Source organism: Sinocyclocheilus grahami, unplaced genomic scaffold (assembly GCF_001515645.1).
Source record: "Sinocyclocheilus grahami isolate Dianchi unplaced genomic scaffold, SAMN03320097.WGS_v1.1 scaffold29.1, whole genome shotgun sequence".
Taxonomy (NCBI): domain Eukaryota; kingdom Metazoa; phylum Chordata; class Actinopteri; order Cypriniformes; family Cyprinidae; genus Sinocyclocheilus; species Sinocyclocheilus grahami.
In genome coordinates, this window is record NW_015505208.1 from 3,193,074 (window position 1) to 3,210,909 (window position 17,836).

The 17,836-nt window shown below is 36.0% G+C and overlaps 2 protein-coding genes and 1 long non-coding RNA gene across 8 annotated transcripts in view; 1 reads left to right on the top strand and 2 right to left on the bottom strand.

Moving 5' to 3' along the window:
- LOC107571153 (uncharacterized) overlaps positions 1 to 17,412 on the bottom strand; it is an 18,006-nt gene extending 594 nt beyond the window's left edge. The window contains exons 1-2 of the long non-coding RNA XR_001607142.1: positions 16,048 to 17,412; positions 3,937 to 3,939 (exon numbers count right to left, since the gene is read on the bottom strand). This is a non-coding gene — a long non-coding RNA (uncharacterized lncRNA). The remainder of the gene's footprint in view (positions 1 to 3,936; positions 3,940 to 16,047) is intronic.
- On the top strand, positions 7,391 to 9,645 carry irak1bp1 (interleukin-1 receptor-associated kinase 1 binding protein 1). The gene is made up of 4 exons (XM_016257382.1): positions 7,391 to 7,713; positions 7,789 to 7,854; positions 7,938 to 8,068; positions 8,201 to 9,645. Exons 1-4 carry the CDS (start codon positions 7,420 to 7,422, stop codon positions 8,457 to 8,459), a joined length of 750 nt encoding a protein of 249 aa, XP_016112868.1. The 5' UTR covers positions 7,391 to 7,419; the 3' UTR covers positions 8,460 to 9,645.
- On the bottom strand, positions 10,690 to 15,190 carry LOC107571115 (uncharacterized). Of its 6 annotated transcripts, none has more exons than XM_016257420.1 (7): positions 15,092 to 15,190; positions 14,654 to 14,780; positions 13,635 to 13,724; positions 13,465 to 13,556; positions 11,741 to 11,904; positions 11,374 to 11,490; positions 10,690 to 11,256 (listed from the first exon to the last, which is right to left on the bottom strand). In XM_016257420.1, exons 2-7 carry the CDS (start codon positions 14,776 to 14,778, stop codon positions 11,161 to 11,163), a joined length of 684 nt encoding a protein of 227 aa, XP_016112906.1. In that variant the 5' UTR covers positions 14,779 to 14,780; positions 15,092 to 15,190; the 3' UTR covers positions 10,690 to 11,160. The 6 variants fall into 6 exon arrangements, with proteins under 6 accessions (XP_016112906.1, XP_016112898.1, XP_016112881.1 ...); XM_016257412.1 differs by having other exon boundaries at positions 15,029 to 15,190; XM_016257395.1 differs by having other exon boundaries at positions 14,949 to 15,190.
- Positions 17,413 to 17,836: the final 424 nt, after the last annotated feature.

Consider the following 17,836-nt stretch of genomic DNA (forward strand, 5'->3'; position numbering starts at 1 on the left):
ATTTTGATTCTTTACACGTGTAATGATGTCCAATGACTTGTTTGCATTATTTATGCAATATTTTATTTGTAAGACTTTTTTATGACTAAATTTGGTAATGGGTGAGTAAAATTATTTTTAAAACATATACCGTTTAAACTAGGCTGCTTATGTTGCAGTGTTTGGGATGTGGTTTTTAATGATGAGACCTTTTTTGTAATCAGGCTCTCAAAAAGTATATAAAAATTTGGATATAGATTTATTGGCCAACATATCGGTTATCGGCTTTCAAAAATAAAGAATTATCGGTATCGGCCAAAATTTTCATATCGGTGCATCCCTAATATTATACTTAGCTTTTTTTGTTTTCTGATCGCAAATGTAGCCAAACTTTGGAGCGCTTAGATTAGCGAGCAAGGTCCTGGCAGATCGCTAGGTCCGGTCCTCACAGATGAAGAAAAAAAAAGTGCATAGGAATCGATAGGCAGAATCGATAGGCGGAATCGAAATTTTAATTTGACAACAAGTATCCGATTCCCGACCTTAATTATCCAATTCTGGAATCGGAATCGATTTTCGATTCCCAACCATAGAGATTGGCATCACATAAAAAGTGAATTGGTATAGATATTGTTCCTTTGGAAAAAAACAGGTTAAAGTATTGTTCTTGGTTCAAAAAGAATGTTTTGATAGCACTACACAACCACAGTGTTTAAAATTTATGGTAAAATCACCCCACAAATGACTTGCTTAGAGTTGACTTTGAACATTAAGATGGGATCGAAAAAAGTATTTTAATCCCAAAAATATTTGTATCCAAAAATGTACACACTTAAATTTTAAATGACTGTTTGGAAACTTACAGTAACCATTTTATCATATTTATGACAGAATTTCTCTCATTGTTTTTCTCCTTCTGTGGACCCAACTGCTTTTAATTCAGCATCTAGCTGCCAATCATTCTTTTGAGGGGCGGCTTCCAGGGGTCAGTTGACACTTAAGGGTTCAAAGACCAGAGGAAGGAGAACTCAAGATTTTGATGGGTAGTCTACTAGGTGTGTTTTGGGGGAGAACACCTTATCTGTCTACTCACAGGAGAATATTCTTACCACACACGTGCATCACTATTTTATTTAAAACCAGAAGAAAATTAAGGATTACAAGGTCAAAAAAAAAGGAAACATATGCATATGAATTGTTCACAATCAGATCAAAAGTATACCATGAATTTCTATTTCATGGCAACTTTAAAAGTCCTAAAAGAACCATAAAACTTAAGCATTAACGATCTGGAATCATTGGGAGGAACCTACATCATTAAATTCTCAACGATTCTCATTATTAAACACTTGATAATATTCCCACTAACTCACTCCTTGACATTTATAAACACACATGTAAACAGATACATACATTTTTTTTCAGCATTTCTTGGGTACACTTTTACCATCCAAAATAACTCCGCCAACCCCGGTCTAAAATACGCCACTCATTCACTGCAACCTCACCAGTCACAAAGTACAAACACACACACAAGGCCATTTTTCTGTCTGCTTGGTCTCCTGTGCGTCCTGGATGTGAATAGGTACTTCATTAATTTCATCTGTTCGAAGTTGAAGCCCAGAGAGCCATTACACCAATAACTCTACACATTAATCTCCCTTCTAGACTCCGTTATTATACACCACTGCCACGACTTACCCAAACACACACACATTCCCATTCATCTCCACTCAACCTGTGGGCAGAAATATCATGGCTCATCCTCTATGTTTCGCCCAGATCTATTACAAAACACTGGACCTGTTTAAATGAGACCCCAGTAGAGGCTCAGTTCAACTGCAGGGGCGCCATCTTGGCTTGGGGAGTCTGGGTTAAAGCCTCACCGTGTCCCAGAGCAGTGCTGTGTTGGCTCGACTCTGCTGTGGCAGTTTCCTGTAGCTCACGGAGGTCTGGGTTTTAGAACAGGCATGTGCTGCCCTGTAGAGCCAATTTCTCAGTCAGGCTAAACCCAAAGTGTTTAAATGAGAGCGAGATGAGAGGAACTGGACTTTTTGGCTGTGCCAAGGCAAGGCGAGGATATGCGGTTGTAAAATTAACATTAGCTTGTGAATGAGCACTGAGGGCACTACTTTAGAGGGCAGGCAATGATAATTTAACATGTATGTTTATAGAGTTTGGAAGCACTACCAGTGTTACTCTTTGAAGACACCACTTAAAACTCTTACAATTTCTTTATCATAAATGTAGATGGTTAAGTTAAGATGGCAAGTTACAAAATTTAAAAAGGGGAAAAAAGCTAAAAATTATTACCTGCCAAATAATGTTGAAAACAAATCATTTTTTATTATTATTATAAATGAATATTTACAAACAAGTTTCTTATTTCTGATTTTATTTACAACAACAACAATAATAAAAATAATAAACATGTACAAAAAATGTAAACCTGCTAAATAATGCAGAAAACGTAATAATACATTTTTAATAACTTAAAAAATAATAACATTATTTTTAATAACATGAATAGAAAACTGCATTTATACAAATACATAATGATAATAATATTAATAATAATACATGCAAAAAATAAATAAATAATAATGCCTCCCAAATAATGCAGAAACAAACAAACTGGCAGGAACAACATGTTATAATAATAATAATAATAATAATAGATGTAAAACTAATAAAAGTGATTTTAAAAAGACATTGAAAAAAAAGCAAAAAAATTCAACAAAATGGTTTTCAAAATAAACAAAGAACAAGGTGATCGATAATATTAATAATGATAATAATAATAATATTATTATTATTATTAACAATAATAGCTGTAAAAATAATAAAATTGGGGGGGGGGGCAGAAATTACCAAAACAAACCAAACCAGCAACAACAATTTTAAAATAAAAGCCAAAGAACATTTGCCACAATGACTGGCGATTTGCTCATTATACTCCTTACTACTTGACTAACTTTCAAATAATTAATAAATGAACATAAAATATTGATATAAATTGAAATTATTTCATTGTATGATTAAATAAATGACCATGGAGTGATGCAGAAGACATGAAACAGGCACAATTTCAGAAATTGGTTGTCAGGAACAAGAGTCACTATATAAAAGCATCTGAACACAGAATGCAATGAAGCACCAATCCAAAATCAAGTATTCAAGTAACCAGAATAAAGTGTGTGCAATGAATCAATGTAACTCCTACTGAATCTTTTGCTAGACAGTGAAAGTGCAAATGTACCAAAATCTCTGGTAAGTTTAGCTGGTAAAATAAATTCTGGCATTTAAAATGGCACAGTCCTAAAGAAAAGTCCAGAAGACCATTCCTCTGAGCCCAAATGACCTCACATGTGTATTTTCCTCTCTAACATTTTATTTTTATATTTAATAATCACATAAAAAAGCTTAGTGTGGTGAACCAGTCTTATGAGGTTACAGGGCCGGAGAATCTCAAAACGGCCTCTTTAATTCCATTCCTCACTCAGTGGGTCACGCTCAATTTTTCCCAATAGAATCGTGGCCAGCCAAATCACAGCTTCTCATCTTATCATCCTCCAAGACCGCTGCCAAATAATCACAAGGCCCCTTTAAAAGTGTTTATTTATTTGTTTGTGACGTTCTGGAGTTCAGAAGAACTATAATTCACTCTTGTTATAGATGCATACTGGAATAATACGCTGTTAAACTATTAAAGAAACTCCCACCACAACACACACAGGATACTTTCTGTGGTTAAAATGTATCAAGGGTCTGAATGACAATAAAAAGCAGCTTCAGATTAGTGGGGACTAGGGGAAGAGGGAGAAGTCCTGCAAAGATTTTCCATTATCAAAAAGATTTACAACTTCAGTCTATCAGTAGAACAGAAGAGAGACAGAGTCAGATGGTGGACATGGTGAAAGAACTATTTAAAGACTGACGGAAAGAAAAAATGCTTACGGTCTTATAAAGCGGTTCCTTTATCCACACACAATAATGCATCAAAACACATTCATATATGGGTGCCACAGGCCACAGGGTGGGAGATGGGGGTGCAGCTGGCTCTCTCTCATTAGCCGAGTGTTTGGATCAGGAGTAGCTCTTGTTACAGCAGTAAACTGCAGCTTTGAACTTTTAATAGAGCTTTGAAATACAAGCAGCCCTTAAAATACACATTTCTGCATAACAGAGCAAGACTGAAAGAAAGACTGAGAGTACGAGGGTGAGAGAGATGCTGAAAGCACAAGGGAGAACTAAACATACGAGAAACAGAAAGCTGAGAGCTTACTAAAAGAGATTTCATAGATCTTAAACCACTTGACTACTCTTAATAGCACTTCATTTTGCATCAGCGGTCTGCTCAGCAGTGGCCCTCGATAGCAAGCCCTGTGGGTCAGAACCAAAGGTGAGGCATTAACAAACCAGTTCTAATGAGGCACAACTGGATAAACAATCATATTTATCATGATTGACAGGTCGACATGATTGACGTGATACTGCGAAACACGCAACAGTATTACGTTTCTTTCAATTTACATACTGACAAGCAAAACAAGTGGTAAAAATAAAAGAATAAAAAGAGCATATTTCAAATCTCCTGCATGCTTATTCTGAAAAACCAAAGAAAATAATTTCCCAGCTTTAGTATGAATCAAGTTGTTTCACTGTATAACAATTCTACAAACCCGTTTAGGGGTAAAAACCTATAAGTAAAACTTTTTTTTAAAAATGGGGAGGGAAATTCCTTTTTATAATGTGGTGTATAAACTGACAATATGTTAATAACTTCAACATGTACCCTTGTGAACAAATGTTATGTAGAACAATATAGGACTTTGATCTGAATTTGATATTCTAGGTAATATGTCTATCACAAAGTTTAATGTATATGTAAACTGTCATTCACATTTCTGAATATGTAAACAAGAAGCAGAGTAATAACTGAGTGAAAATTGAGATTTTGTATATAAAATTTGACCAAATGACATGCAACACTGAAACGTGCATGACTTTGTTTATTTGAGCTAATATGTATTTACAGGCCATAGGGAAAAAAAACACGAGCTCCAAATGTTGTGAACTGCAAGCAGAACTTTTATTAAATTTATTTTTTAACTTATAAACTGCTAAAAAATATTTTTCAAAGTGAAGTTTTAAAAGAAAATTTCAGTCTTGAAATTAGCATTTTTCCATGCAAATAGTAATGGCATTTACAAGCAAATTTCTGAGATTTATTACACAAGAAATTTAGAACATTTTTACACCAATTTACTTTTTTTTTTTAAATGTATTGCTTTATTTGTTGAAACTTATCTGTCTAAAACACTAAAACACAAAATATGCATCTTATGCATACCACTAAAATGCTTTAGCTTAATTTGAAACTGTCCAAACAAGCAGAATTTTAGAGCCTCCCAATGTGACTGACATATCCGAATTAAACTGGAGCGCCACAGGGCTAACACATGGGAAAAGACACACAAATACATATACATTCATGCCCTCGGGCAGACTCGGCACCCCCTCTCCCCGCTGTAGTCTCTAATCATGTCCAGGAACACGAAAGACAAGTCAAAAAGCATTTTCCCAGAGTTCACAGCAAGCGGGCACTTTGGAGACCAACCACTGCCAATCAATGAGAGAGAGGTCAGGTGGACAGCGGTGTCACATCACATCACAGACAGGTGGACTACGCAGGTAATCTCTGATGAAAATTAAATTACTGAAACTATTTCTTGGTGAATTTATGTAGCTTTGTAGTATTATAAATGGGGGAAAGAGGCCAGTGTATCGCATTTAACACCAAAATAAATGCAATGCAATACAATAAAATAAATCTTAATGTTAAAATGTTAAGTAATGTACTGTATTAAAATGTTAAAGCCCTTAAATAGATCAGATTCACTGCGGCTGACACAGAGGTCATTTCTTTTAACTCCATGTAGGCCACAGAGAGAGAGGGATAAAGAGTTTATGTTATTTTTCATTTCCTGGGAATTGGCCTTGTTTCCACAGCTCGACTGCTGCGCTTCCGTACGCAACTTATCGGATTGCTTATCAGTCCGTTTGAAGCGCTCAGTGTCTCCAAACCCCACTCCTACACCCACGATCCCAGCTTGAACATTAAATATTCCTTCCTTCAACAGAATGGCGGCGGTCCAGAGTCAGAGCCCACACGGCTAAGCAAATAAAAGAAGCCATTGCATGTATCTTGGCAAAGACACATCATCAGATAAACAGTTTCAAAAAGCTAACATAGAACTATGCGCAACCCGAGACAATATCAACAAATACGTCCTGCGCATTTTCAGAGCGAGATTAGACAGAGGACTTTACGGTTTAATACAAACAAACAGACGGGACTTCAGTGGCCATGCATGCATCGAATCTGCCTTTATTTCTTTCTAATATGTACAATAATAATCAGAATATAACAATAATAATATTCTATTATTTTTGATGTCACATTAAAATATATTAAAAAAGCTTTTAATAATACAAACATTTATGAAATATCATATGTTTTCAATTAGTGTATTGGGATGAACTATGTTTTGAATTGGGTAAACTATTAAAGGTTGGCGTCTGATTTGGAAATCAGTAAATAAGTTTGGTTATAAAACAAACAAAACTTATAAGCAATTACAATGTTTTAAAATAGCATGTCTAATATTTACTTGATCCTTGAAAAACACAAAATTAATAATGAAATAAATGTGTTAAGAGATACACTGCTATTTCTGCTATTAAGCACTGCTGTTTTCAATACTGTTATAACTAAAATTACTACAAAAATATTTAAGATTTTTGTATACTAAACAGGTCAGCCTAAATATATTGACTTTATTTGTATTGTCCTGTGTATACCTAAATAATAATAGCAATAATCATAATTATTATTATTACTGGTATTATTATTTTGCTATAAACAGGACAATATTATTATCGGTATGCATTAATTTTCCTATGGTAATATCACATACGAAGCCTTTGCTATTTACACATCTAAATTATAAATACTTCAAATATTTTTAATAAAATAGTGCTTTGGAATTTACTCATTTGTACGTAACAAAATTAGGTCTACCGTATTTTCTGATAAAAAATGTACTTGTTTTGTCAAACGATCTATGCAAAATGTGTCCGTCTATAAATACAGTCATGGCTTGCGGTCTTCAGCTCTTTAAACCAGTCTGTTGATCTGTGCTGCCCTCTGCTGGGCACTTCTCAACAATAATTTGCTTTCAAACTCTGCAAGAGTAAAATGAAGCATATTTTAAACTATTTGAACGAGTCTAACTATCTGAAATGTACAGACTGAAATACGTTCTTGCTAAAACTTACCAACATTTCAGATATTGCTGCTGTGACTACAACAACAACATCATTTCCCGCCATGCACTGGACACGTTGCCATAGCGCCACGTTGGTTTACCAACAAACATGGCGCACAGCCCGTCTCGTGTCTTTGCTACAGTTTCACCGAATGCTGGTGATGTTTACCGAGACGAAAACGAATCGGTGTTTAAACGGGGACGCAAGCAAACACCTTTACACGCTCAAAGCAACGCAAGAGTGGTTCAGATGACGGGCTGTGCGGAGTTATCGTGTCCTCCGGACCGCGCCACCGTCACCATCAGCGTCAAAAACAGTAAAGAAAATGTTAACGACGTGACTAACAGCGTTACCCGAAGACTGGAGTACATACTACAGACTATGAGACAGCATGATGTCAAGGTGCTAAATAATTCAAATGTGTGTATTCCCAAACAAAGAGAGAACAAGCAATTCTAATAGTTTCTTTCCAAACAGGAAGAAAACATCACTGTGGCCAAGCATTTACAAAGAGAGGAAGAGCTCTTCCACATGCAAGCTGAGGTATATAGTTAGTTGTTGCATGTGTCCTGTTTGACCTATTTTATAATACATTTACTCTTTAATTATCCATTTTGTCTGTGCAGGTGCTTGTGGTGTTTTCAGACTTTGAGAAGATGCAACAAGCACGCTCAGTTTTGATTGAAAAACTTGACAAAATCGTGTGTGTTGGTGACCCTTACTACAGTCACAGTGCGGAAAGTCTCAGTTTGTTAAGGTGAACAATGCTTGAACGATGTCGGCCATCATATAAACCTCCACTGTTAGCCTGAACATAGCTTTGTTATATAGAATTAATTAATAAGCCTGTTTGAAAGGATGTCTAAACATTTTTTGGTCTGTTCTGCAGACGGCGAGTATGTTTGGAAGCTGTGGACAACGCCCGGCTAAAAGCCAGCGAGGCGTGTTGCATTCTGGGACAAGCTCTGGGACGGCCGCTGCTTGTACGCGAGGAGGAATCACGAGAGTGGACCAGCGGCCAGCATGAAGTGACTGGCTCTCCTCTAACACTACACCAGAAGACTGGGGTTACATTAGTCTCTGCCTCTTCACACGTGTTTATGACCTTTGAATTGCGTCCGAAGGAAAGCAACAGGAGGAAATTTTGAAAATGTTGTGTCTGTTTAGCGGTAATAATGGTACATGTAATTCCTTTTATTTGCTGTTTTAACCTGTAAACACATATTCCTGTGAAGTAAGCACCATAGAGGACCACCGATATTCACAAAAGGGCCTAAAAATAAAGTTACCACTTGTTCCTACTGTTGTTTTAACTTAAAAAAGTCTCCAAATTCCAGAATATATTGAATAGCACTGTGTGCAACTCAAAAGATAATGCTAAAATTTGTTTCAAACATTGATAGAAAACCACGTTAAATTCAGAAAAAAAGTGTAATGAAATAGTTAAGATGAGCCTGTGTTTGAATAGAGAAAGAATACATGTATATTGATGCATGAATGTGCCTTGCATGACATAATTATTTGTTTCTACAACAGCATATGTCTAGACAGGTGCTAGACAACTAGAAAGATCTTATTCACTGCCTCTAACATGATTTGTCTCTAAACTTAAACTTGCACTGGATGTAGGGGAAAATGTACAATAGTGTGAAATATGCTACTTGTTTCTGTGATGCTACACCCATTTTTATATTCTTACACTTGCTTTGTCAGATGATCTATCTTGACACTAAACAGGCCATTCATATACCCTGCTCTGCCTCATTTAAAATATAAAGGTGAGTGTTTACCACCTGCCCTGGTAATAGATGTCAATTCTTGCATGACCTAAGCAGATTAATTTAGGCTTTGTGAAAATCCATTAGGAGGAAAATCTAGGAAAACACTGAAGGGTTTGACGCAGCAGCTACTTTTGTAGATAGACAAGGAAATAAACTAAAAGCAAAGAGGACTGTATAAACAGAACAGCCTGATGATCATAAACAACTAGAGGGGACATGAGAGACAGACTGTATCATACAGTCAGGTCTTAAGTCTGATTTAAATTAAATTAAGAAACATGGCGTCAAAGTGGATGTCTAAGTAACTTGATTAATTTAGCCTAAAAGACAGCAAGCAAGCAATAAATAAATAAATAAACCATTAAAAACACAATCGGTGGGGAAAGACCACAAACATGAGCACAAAACAATAATAATGATTACAAGCATCTCTAGACAGACGATATTGGGTAGTGAAAAAAAATAATCAAAGACTGAAAATCATAAAGAGAGAACGGGGTTTAAAACACAACATAAGCCACATGCAAACTGTCAAAAGAGTCAAATGTAAAAAAAAAGCCCAAGGATGCCTACAAGTATGCCGTTTCTGCACCGCTACTGTCATCTAGTGGAACTACAAAAATAACGGCATGTTTTCAAACAACCTTTCCAAACGCCACTTTCACGTGTCATGCCTTCCCTAACTTAAACATTACAAACACATCTCTTACATGTGTTTAAAAGCGAAGGTATGTGTCAACAGGTATAAATAGGCAGCTACTTTCAATAAAAGGTCCAACATATTAATTAGGAATACTTAAGTTTAGCTTACCTGTCGAAAATATATTCCGTAAATTCGTCTTGTGGCAAACACTCCATCAAATTCCTCCATCTTGTAAAATCACTGCCAGTGTTTACACTTGTTTTACCGCGTTTACTTCTTGTCTGCCAACGTGTATTTTGGTAAGTTTCCGAAGTTTGCTTGCACTTCTACAACCTAATCCAAAGTGCGCAAATGTCGCCCTATAACAGACTGAACACCCTCCGGCTCAGCCTACTACTGTAGCCACGCCCCGAACTCTCGCTATTGGCTGTGCGGAGATACATAGGTTGACAGGCAGGTAGGACATCCTATCATCGGACGAACATTTTATGGCGAGATCTCCACAAAAGCAAAGCTAAATATTGACAAAGAACTATCTGCTGTTAATAAACAGTTTGAAAACAATACACGACCATAAGTACTACCACACTAGTTTCATGGCTATTTCTGGTCCATCACTCCAAAAACCTAATGCTTGAAGGAAAAGGGGGGGGGGGGGAAACAAGTCACATACCTGTCCTGCACCTGCCGAACACGTGACGCTGGCATGAGACATACCCAGATTTCATGTTCCTCCAAGAAGTTCACTTTATCATTTTTATCAGTCACTTTAGTTCCCAAACTCGTCGTTAATGTGGCTAAAACATGTGTTTTTTAAATTACTATTACTAAGATGTGTTTTTAGAGGAGGGTGGTTCCCAAGGCACTATGGGAATGGAAACATAGACGGATGCCTTTTAAGAAGGAAAGACACACCATTTCGAGCAGGCCTATTTTAAATAAATTAGGCTTTAATAAGAAATCATGTTTGTATTAATGGATTTACTTTGAACACTGTGTACCACATTCTCAATACTGTTTTAAACAACAAATTCTTCTGTTTTTCTCAGGCTAAAGCCTGTCCTATTAACTGAAAGTTAAGTTAATTAATTTTCTAGAACACATCTGAGTCAGATCAACATGTGTGGATTTTGATCTAATTGCATATTATAAAACATTTAATTTAATCTATAATTGATTTTTAACATCACAGTCATTTTCCTCACAACTTTATATCCTTTGCAAAGTGTGCAAGACATTTAAAATTATTCTAAAAATATAAAAGTGATATTAAATACAGCATTTTGTGTTCGTTGCCCCCCCAAACCCTTTAAAGCCCCCCATTGCGTTAAAATAACCTATACTGTCAATAAAGGGTTGTAGACATCATGCGTGTTTCCAAGCATTTCAAAGTGTTTTTAAAACCTCTCACAAGTTTTCACTCCTTCAGTCATGAGGATAGATTTCTTGCAACCATTCCTCCATAACAAACCTTTCCCCATCGAAGTGTGAAAAGTAGTGCTCTAGAGTAGGTATGTCCGGCTGTAGCACAAGACAGACACAAACACTGATTAAGATTGAATCTAAACAACCTTAAGAAACTATGAAGAAAACACAAATGTTAAAAGAAGGAAATAAAGGTAAAAGATTTCTCTGCACCTGAAAGTCTTGAAAGAGCTTGACATTATACTGGGGAATGTATCCAATCAGTATTGATGAAGAATCAGGTCCACTGAACATAATTCTGTAATGAGGAGTGTCCTTGGCTCTCTCCAGCTACACACAAATACACGTTTCAGGTTAGAACATTTACACTCTTAAAACTAAAGGTTCTATAGATTATTTTAATGCTTTTCACACTAAGAAAGGGGTTCTTTTAAAAACTAATCACTGAAAGGTTCTTTGGGGAACCCAAAACTGGTTCTTCTATGGCATCACTGTGAAAATCCACTTTTGGAACCTTTATTTTTAAGAGTGTATGACTTATTTCATTTAAATAAAAACAGTGTTTATTTATTTTACAAACCTCTGAGTCTGAATATTTCTTTCTCTTGATCCACTCTGGTGGGGCTCTGAGTCCTGCATCCCATCCCATGATCACCCCCACCATCTGATTCTGTGTCTCCATCACAACTTGACCTACACGGTGCAGCACATATGCCGGCCTGGGGCTTCGCACCTCCTTTGACACTGATCACATATAAATTAATAATCGTGTTCTGTTACAATACACATTCATATCCCAGACAAAGAAGGTTTCATATGATGTTGCTAAAAAGAACATTATTTTGTATATTTGGTGTAATGAAATGTGTTTATGAGGTTTAAGGTTAAAAAAACATTATTTTCCACATACTGTACATTATTATTTCTCCTCTATGCTCCGCCTTTCTGAAACACATTGATTACAAAGCTCATCGTTCTGAAAAGCGAGGTGTGCTCTGATTGGCCAGCTATCCAGTGCGTTGTGATTGGCCGAATACCTCAAGCGTGACGGAAATGTTACGGCCCTTACCATATTATGATGCCTTGTCCCGGCCGGAGCGAAGAGACAAAAACATTAAAACCCATTACAAACGAGGCATTTGTTGCATCCAGTGAGGACATAATTACGGATTATAATGACTTATTCTGTCTTTTTTAAACATAAACATTAAACATAAAACCATGTCTGCTTTTGTGATCGGAGAAATGACAAACAACAAGTGCTACTCTACTCTGCTCAAAACTCACGTTTGAATTGTCAGTGGCAAATTCTTTAAATATAAAAACATTCTTACAGTCTGTGAGTCAGAACAGCCGGCATTGTAGTCTACCCTCCCATGATCAGGAAACAGTCTTCTTGGCCCAAGGAAGGTATCCAGTGGTGGATGAAGGTTTCTTGTATGTTCGGTCTTTTCAGCGCGCAGAGTTATTCAGTTGAGGTTTAACTCAAATCTGACTCCATTTTAGTATGACCTCGAATTTAGGTTGAAAGGCAAATTGGTTGTTTGTTGGTCTCTGATTATTCTTACATTCGATTATTGTAACTAACTCTTTACTTTGTATTTTATTCGTTCATTAGGAATCTATGTATCACAAAAACTCGTCATTCTAATCCTTATTCAGAGGTGTGTGGCTAATAGCCCCCTACAGTTACCCATGTAATACTCAAACATTAATCAGCGGTTCTTCTAGAACCCCTTGTCTAGACCCCGATAGTTAGTATAACTACGTACAACTTAACGCTCCAAACATTAATCAGCGGTTTTTCTAGAACCCCTTGTCTAGACCCCGATAGTTAGTATAACTACGTACAACTTAATTAATGCTGAAACAATATGCATGGTTAACGTAACTGAGTACAACTTAAACTAAGGTCGAGCGGTTAGTCAGAAACCCATAATCTCACCTGATGCGCCCCATGCTTCATCTAATCTGAGATCTATTATGCACGTAACCCTGGTCGCAGTTTAGCGGAAACATACGCCTTCACTTAATCTACTTGAGGAAATCAATCTTCCCACATCGTGACGTAGACATGTGGGGACGTGTTTAAACGAGGCGTTTTAGGAGGGCGTGGACGAGTCTTAACTTTTATAAAGAATATCTCTTTGGGTTTGAGACTTTAGTCTTTGCAACTTTAGGGATCTTATCTATTCACAAACAGCTTGTAACACTCCAAAGAGAAAGGAAAACTTGAAATCGCATCATATGACCCCTTTAATGGCAGATCTAAATGACTGCTGTGAGATAATTCAGAGACATTACCTGCAAAGTATCCGTGCTCATTGTCATGCATCATCAGCTCAATCGCGAGCGCTTCCAGAGTTTGGTACTGCTCCTCTTCCTCTCCGAAGGACCTGTCATGTAACATGACATCCCACCTCAGCATCTGAGTGAATCAGAATTCTTTTAAAAAGAGATTAGCATAGACTTACGGTAGTTTGGGAATCCAGGTATTTAGCCAGCCAACCCAAGCAGCTGTGTTCAAGTAGGATTTTCTTATGGAGTCCCATGTGTCAAGGATTCTGAATATGAAAGTTGTAATGGGATATTTCAAGCAGTGACAACAGCCTCATACAGTGTCATGTGTTATAATTTGTAACTTTTTAAAATACATTTTCAATTATTGGAAATATTTCGACTTCTTACTAGAGAAACACAGTACCAGTCAAAAATTTGGACATGGTTTGTTTACCATGATCTTCAAAAAACAAACAAACGTTAGATTATAATAATACAAGAAACTTGTTTCCTAGACAAATATAAATTATGGCTATGTAGCAGTCATAGTTAATAGTTAGTAAATAGTGAGAATTATAGTAAATAGTGAGAACTAAAGTGTGACTTGTAGTTGGGGAATTAATTTAGTACCTGACAGGAGTGCTAAAGAAGCTGATTAAAAACACCCAACCACTAAACCTGAAATGCAGTCTCCATTCAATAATTTTTAATAAAAATTAATATTTTAGGCAAGATTTTATGCAATGCTGCATTTATTTTAAAATACTGTAAACTGTAATACTGTGGACTACCATTACAATTTAAGATGACTGGTTCCTATTTTAAAACATTTTAAAATGTAATAAATTACTGTGATGCCAAAGCTAAATTTTCAGCAGTAATTTCTCCAGTCTTTAGTGTCACATGCTCCTTCGGAAATCATTCTAATATGATGATTTGCTGCTCAAGATACATTTTATTACTATCAAAGTCGAAAACAGTTATGTTGATGATTATTTTGTGTACTGATACCTTTTTACAGGATTCTCTGATGAACATAAAGCTAAAAAGAAATGAAATAACTGCTACTTTTGATGAACTTATTGCATCCTTGCTAAATCATTTTTTTTCTTTTTCTTTTTAAGTCTTTTCAGTTGTAGTGCGTAAGAGAGGATAGAATGCAGTTTTTTCATATTAAATAGGCCTAGTCTCGTAGTGTATCAGACGTGTTTACCTCTGAGTGGCGATGTGTCGTTGTGTCTCGGTGCCGCTTGTCCACTTGGAGATGAGATACTGCGCAGGTAGAGCTGACAGCAGGAGCGCCAGCTGCATGATCACACCTGACGTGATGTGAGGCATCACTGCACGTACATTCAACATGACCGAGATTTCACATCAGCACATTGTTACTGTAGTTACTGTTACTGTTGTGTTTTTAAAAGTTGAAAGAAAATAAATATATAAAACATTGGTACACTCAATTTATTCTTCAATATTTCTTGAACAAATTGCAGCTCAATGTATCTTACCTTATACAACAAGTTCAATGAATAAACAGAATTCACTATCGTCAGAGACTATGTTTAACTTGATAACAGGAAGAGCTCACCGAAACTCTGTTTGTTACGCGTTCTGTAAGCATTGCCTTGCCAAAACTGAATATGATATTTACATGCGTGTAGTTTCGATTTGACACCTGCGCCTTCCAGTTGAACATCATTAGACAGTGCGCGTCCAATAGCGGCGGCGCACGAGAGGAGGTGTGTACGCTCTCGCGCCGCCACGCCAGGAACGGATGCCGCGTGCGCATGTTTGCTTTATTTCTGTTACAGGTTTTTTTTTTCCACAATTGATATCCGTTTTATAAGCCAGATATCCTGAATCATAACCAAAAATACATCACCCCCCAAACTAGGCTATGAACACTGTAGGTTTACACCATGTGCTCATGCACTCATTCATACTTCTGGTTTGTACAGTTGATTTAGTAGCTAATTATTATTCTGTGGTTATAGTTTTGATAAATGTGTTATAAGTTTCAGGGAAATATTAGTAATTGAGTAAACGTCTTTGTTAAGATTTAATACAATATAAATGTATGGAATACTAATACAGGCTATTTAATATAAAACACCAGGAATAGTGTCATATAAATATGTCAGCACATTCTAATATATATATATATGTGTTTGTGTGTGTGTGTTTATATAAATGTATATAGTTGGACTTGTGGTACATTTTCCTAACGATAAAAACTAGTTTACAGCACATGCAGTTCCAATTAATGCACAAAAGAGGGCGATGTTCTCCATGAAATGGTTTATCAGCACCCTTTAAACGGTTTTAAATGTTATCTTGACCCTCGCAAGGTTAGATTTAGTGTATTATGTCGAATAGTTTTAGGAAATGGCATATAATATCAATCTGATGGATGTAAGGTACCAATACTTGCCATTATAAGAGCAAAATGTACATGGTAGTGTTTATAAATTTACATTTTCAACAGAAATTATTTTAAAGATTTCATTTTGATGACAATGTTTAAGGCCTGGAAATCACAATTAGAATTTTCCCTGATACATTGAAAAAATTTCTAAAGAATGAAAGAACAAGACAGTATGTGGAAACACAAATGTTTATTTCCTTAAAATATCAGTATGAACTAATGTGACAGCAGTACACCCTACACATACATTCTATTTAACGTCTTTATTTACACTTTTTCCTTCTTATAAAAGTATACAAACTAACATAGAAAGACCTCTCAGTCTGAGGATATAAGACCGGAGAGGGGGAAAAAAGACCCTGACCCCACAAACATGACTGTACCTTCAGATTTAAAAGACCAGAGAATATACTAACATGCATCCATCTTTGATCTCCTCTAAAACCTGTCAATCAGTCCGTGAGATGTCACTTCCTGTGCAGTATGGTGGTAATAAAGGGGTCGTGAGTCAGACATAATACAGTTTTCATGTAGCAACAGATTAGAAACACCAGCTCAATAAAACCAGGGGCTTGTACATAAACACAGAAATGGACATCACATACACTCGAGAGTCTCAGACATGCGTCAACTGCATATGAAACAGCCACATGTGTTCCCATCAAACAACCACACACTCATTCAAAGGCGTTGGTTCATCAAACCAGTTTTAAAGCTATGGGCTGGATTAGCTCTATCGTAATGGATGACCCAGACCACAACTGCTGAATGTACGCAAGAACCTACAAAATCAAACCAGACAGAATGTGATCCGGCATTCTCAAAAAGAGACTATGCTGCATATGTGAGTCCGGACAGCAAGGTGGGATACAATACCTTAGTTCTTCAGTTTTACATCACACAGACACGTGCATACACACAAAAAGTCAAGGCACATTCAAAACACAGAATACGACATGCACACTGCCTCTTGTGTGATTCGCTGCCCTGCGGTTTCTACTGAAGCCGAGTCGATGCATCAGAACGGGAAATATCAAACACAGTGTTTCAAAACAAAGTCTTCTCTGTTAATTAAATGAGCAGTTCCACAGTAATTCAATGAGTTTAGCTAAAACAGAGAAAGAGGCCTGCTCTCTGGGCTAGATGAAACTACAGGCAGAGTGTTACACACACATAATAATAACTGTCAATAGTTGTTTGAAGGCGCATCAAAAGCACTTGAACATATGAGAAATGCCATAAATATATGAATGTCATTGCATTAAATATCAGAATATCAAACTAAGAGGCACTTTAGAACAAAGTAAATGTTAAAGCACAATATATTTTACAAAAACATTTGTTGATAGGTATACTGTTAGGTTTAAAAAAAAAAGTAGGGCTGTCGTTTGATTAAGAATTCATCTAAATGAATTTGATCATGATTTTTCAATGAATTGAGGTAGATACAAGTAATTGTTTCTACCTTCCAAAAGTTTCGGGTCAGTACATTTTATTTATTTATTTACTTATTTATTTATTTTTTTGAAAGAAATGAATACTTAAATTCAACAAAGATGCTTTAAATTGAAAAAGTCACAGTAAAGAAATGTATAATGTTACAAAAGATATCATTTCAAATGCTGTTTCTATTCCTTAAACAATCCTGAAAAATATTGTGTGGTATCAAAATTGTAACAATATTAAGCAGCATAACTGTTTTCACCATTGATAGTTGAGAGAAATGTTTCTTGAACACCAATCAGCATATGTCAATGATTTCTGAAGGATCATGTGACACTGAAGACTGGAGTAATGGCTGCTGGAAATTAAGCTTTGCCATTGCGGAAATAAATTACATTTTAAAATATATTTTAAAAGAAATCACTGATTATATTAAATATATTAACATCTTAAAATGTTAAATATATAAATATTTTAAAATTACTTTAATTCGTTATAATAATAATTCACAATATTACAATTTTTACT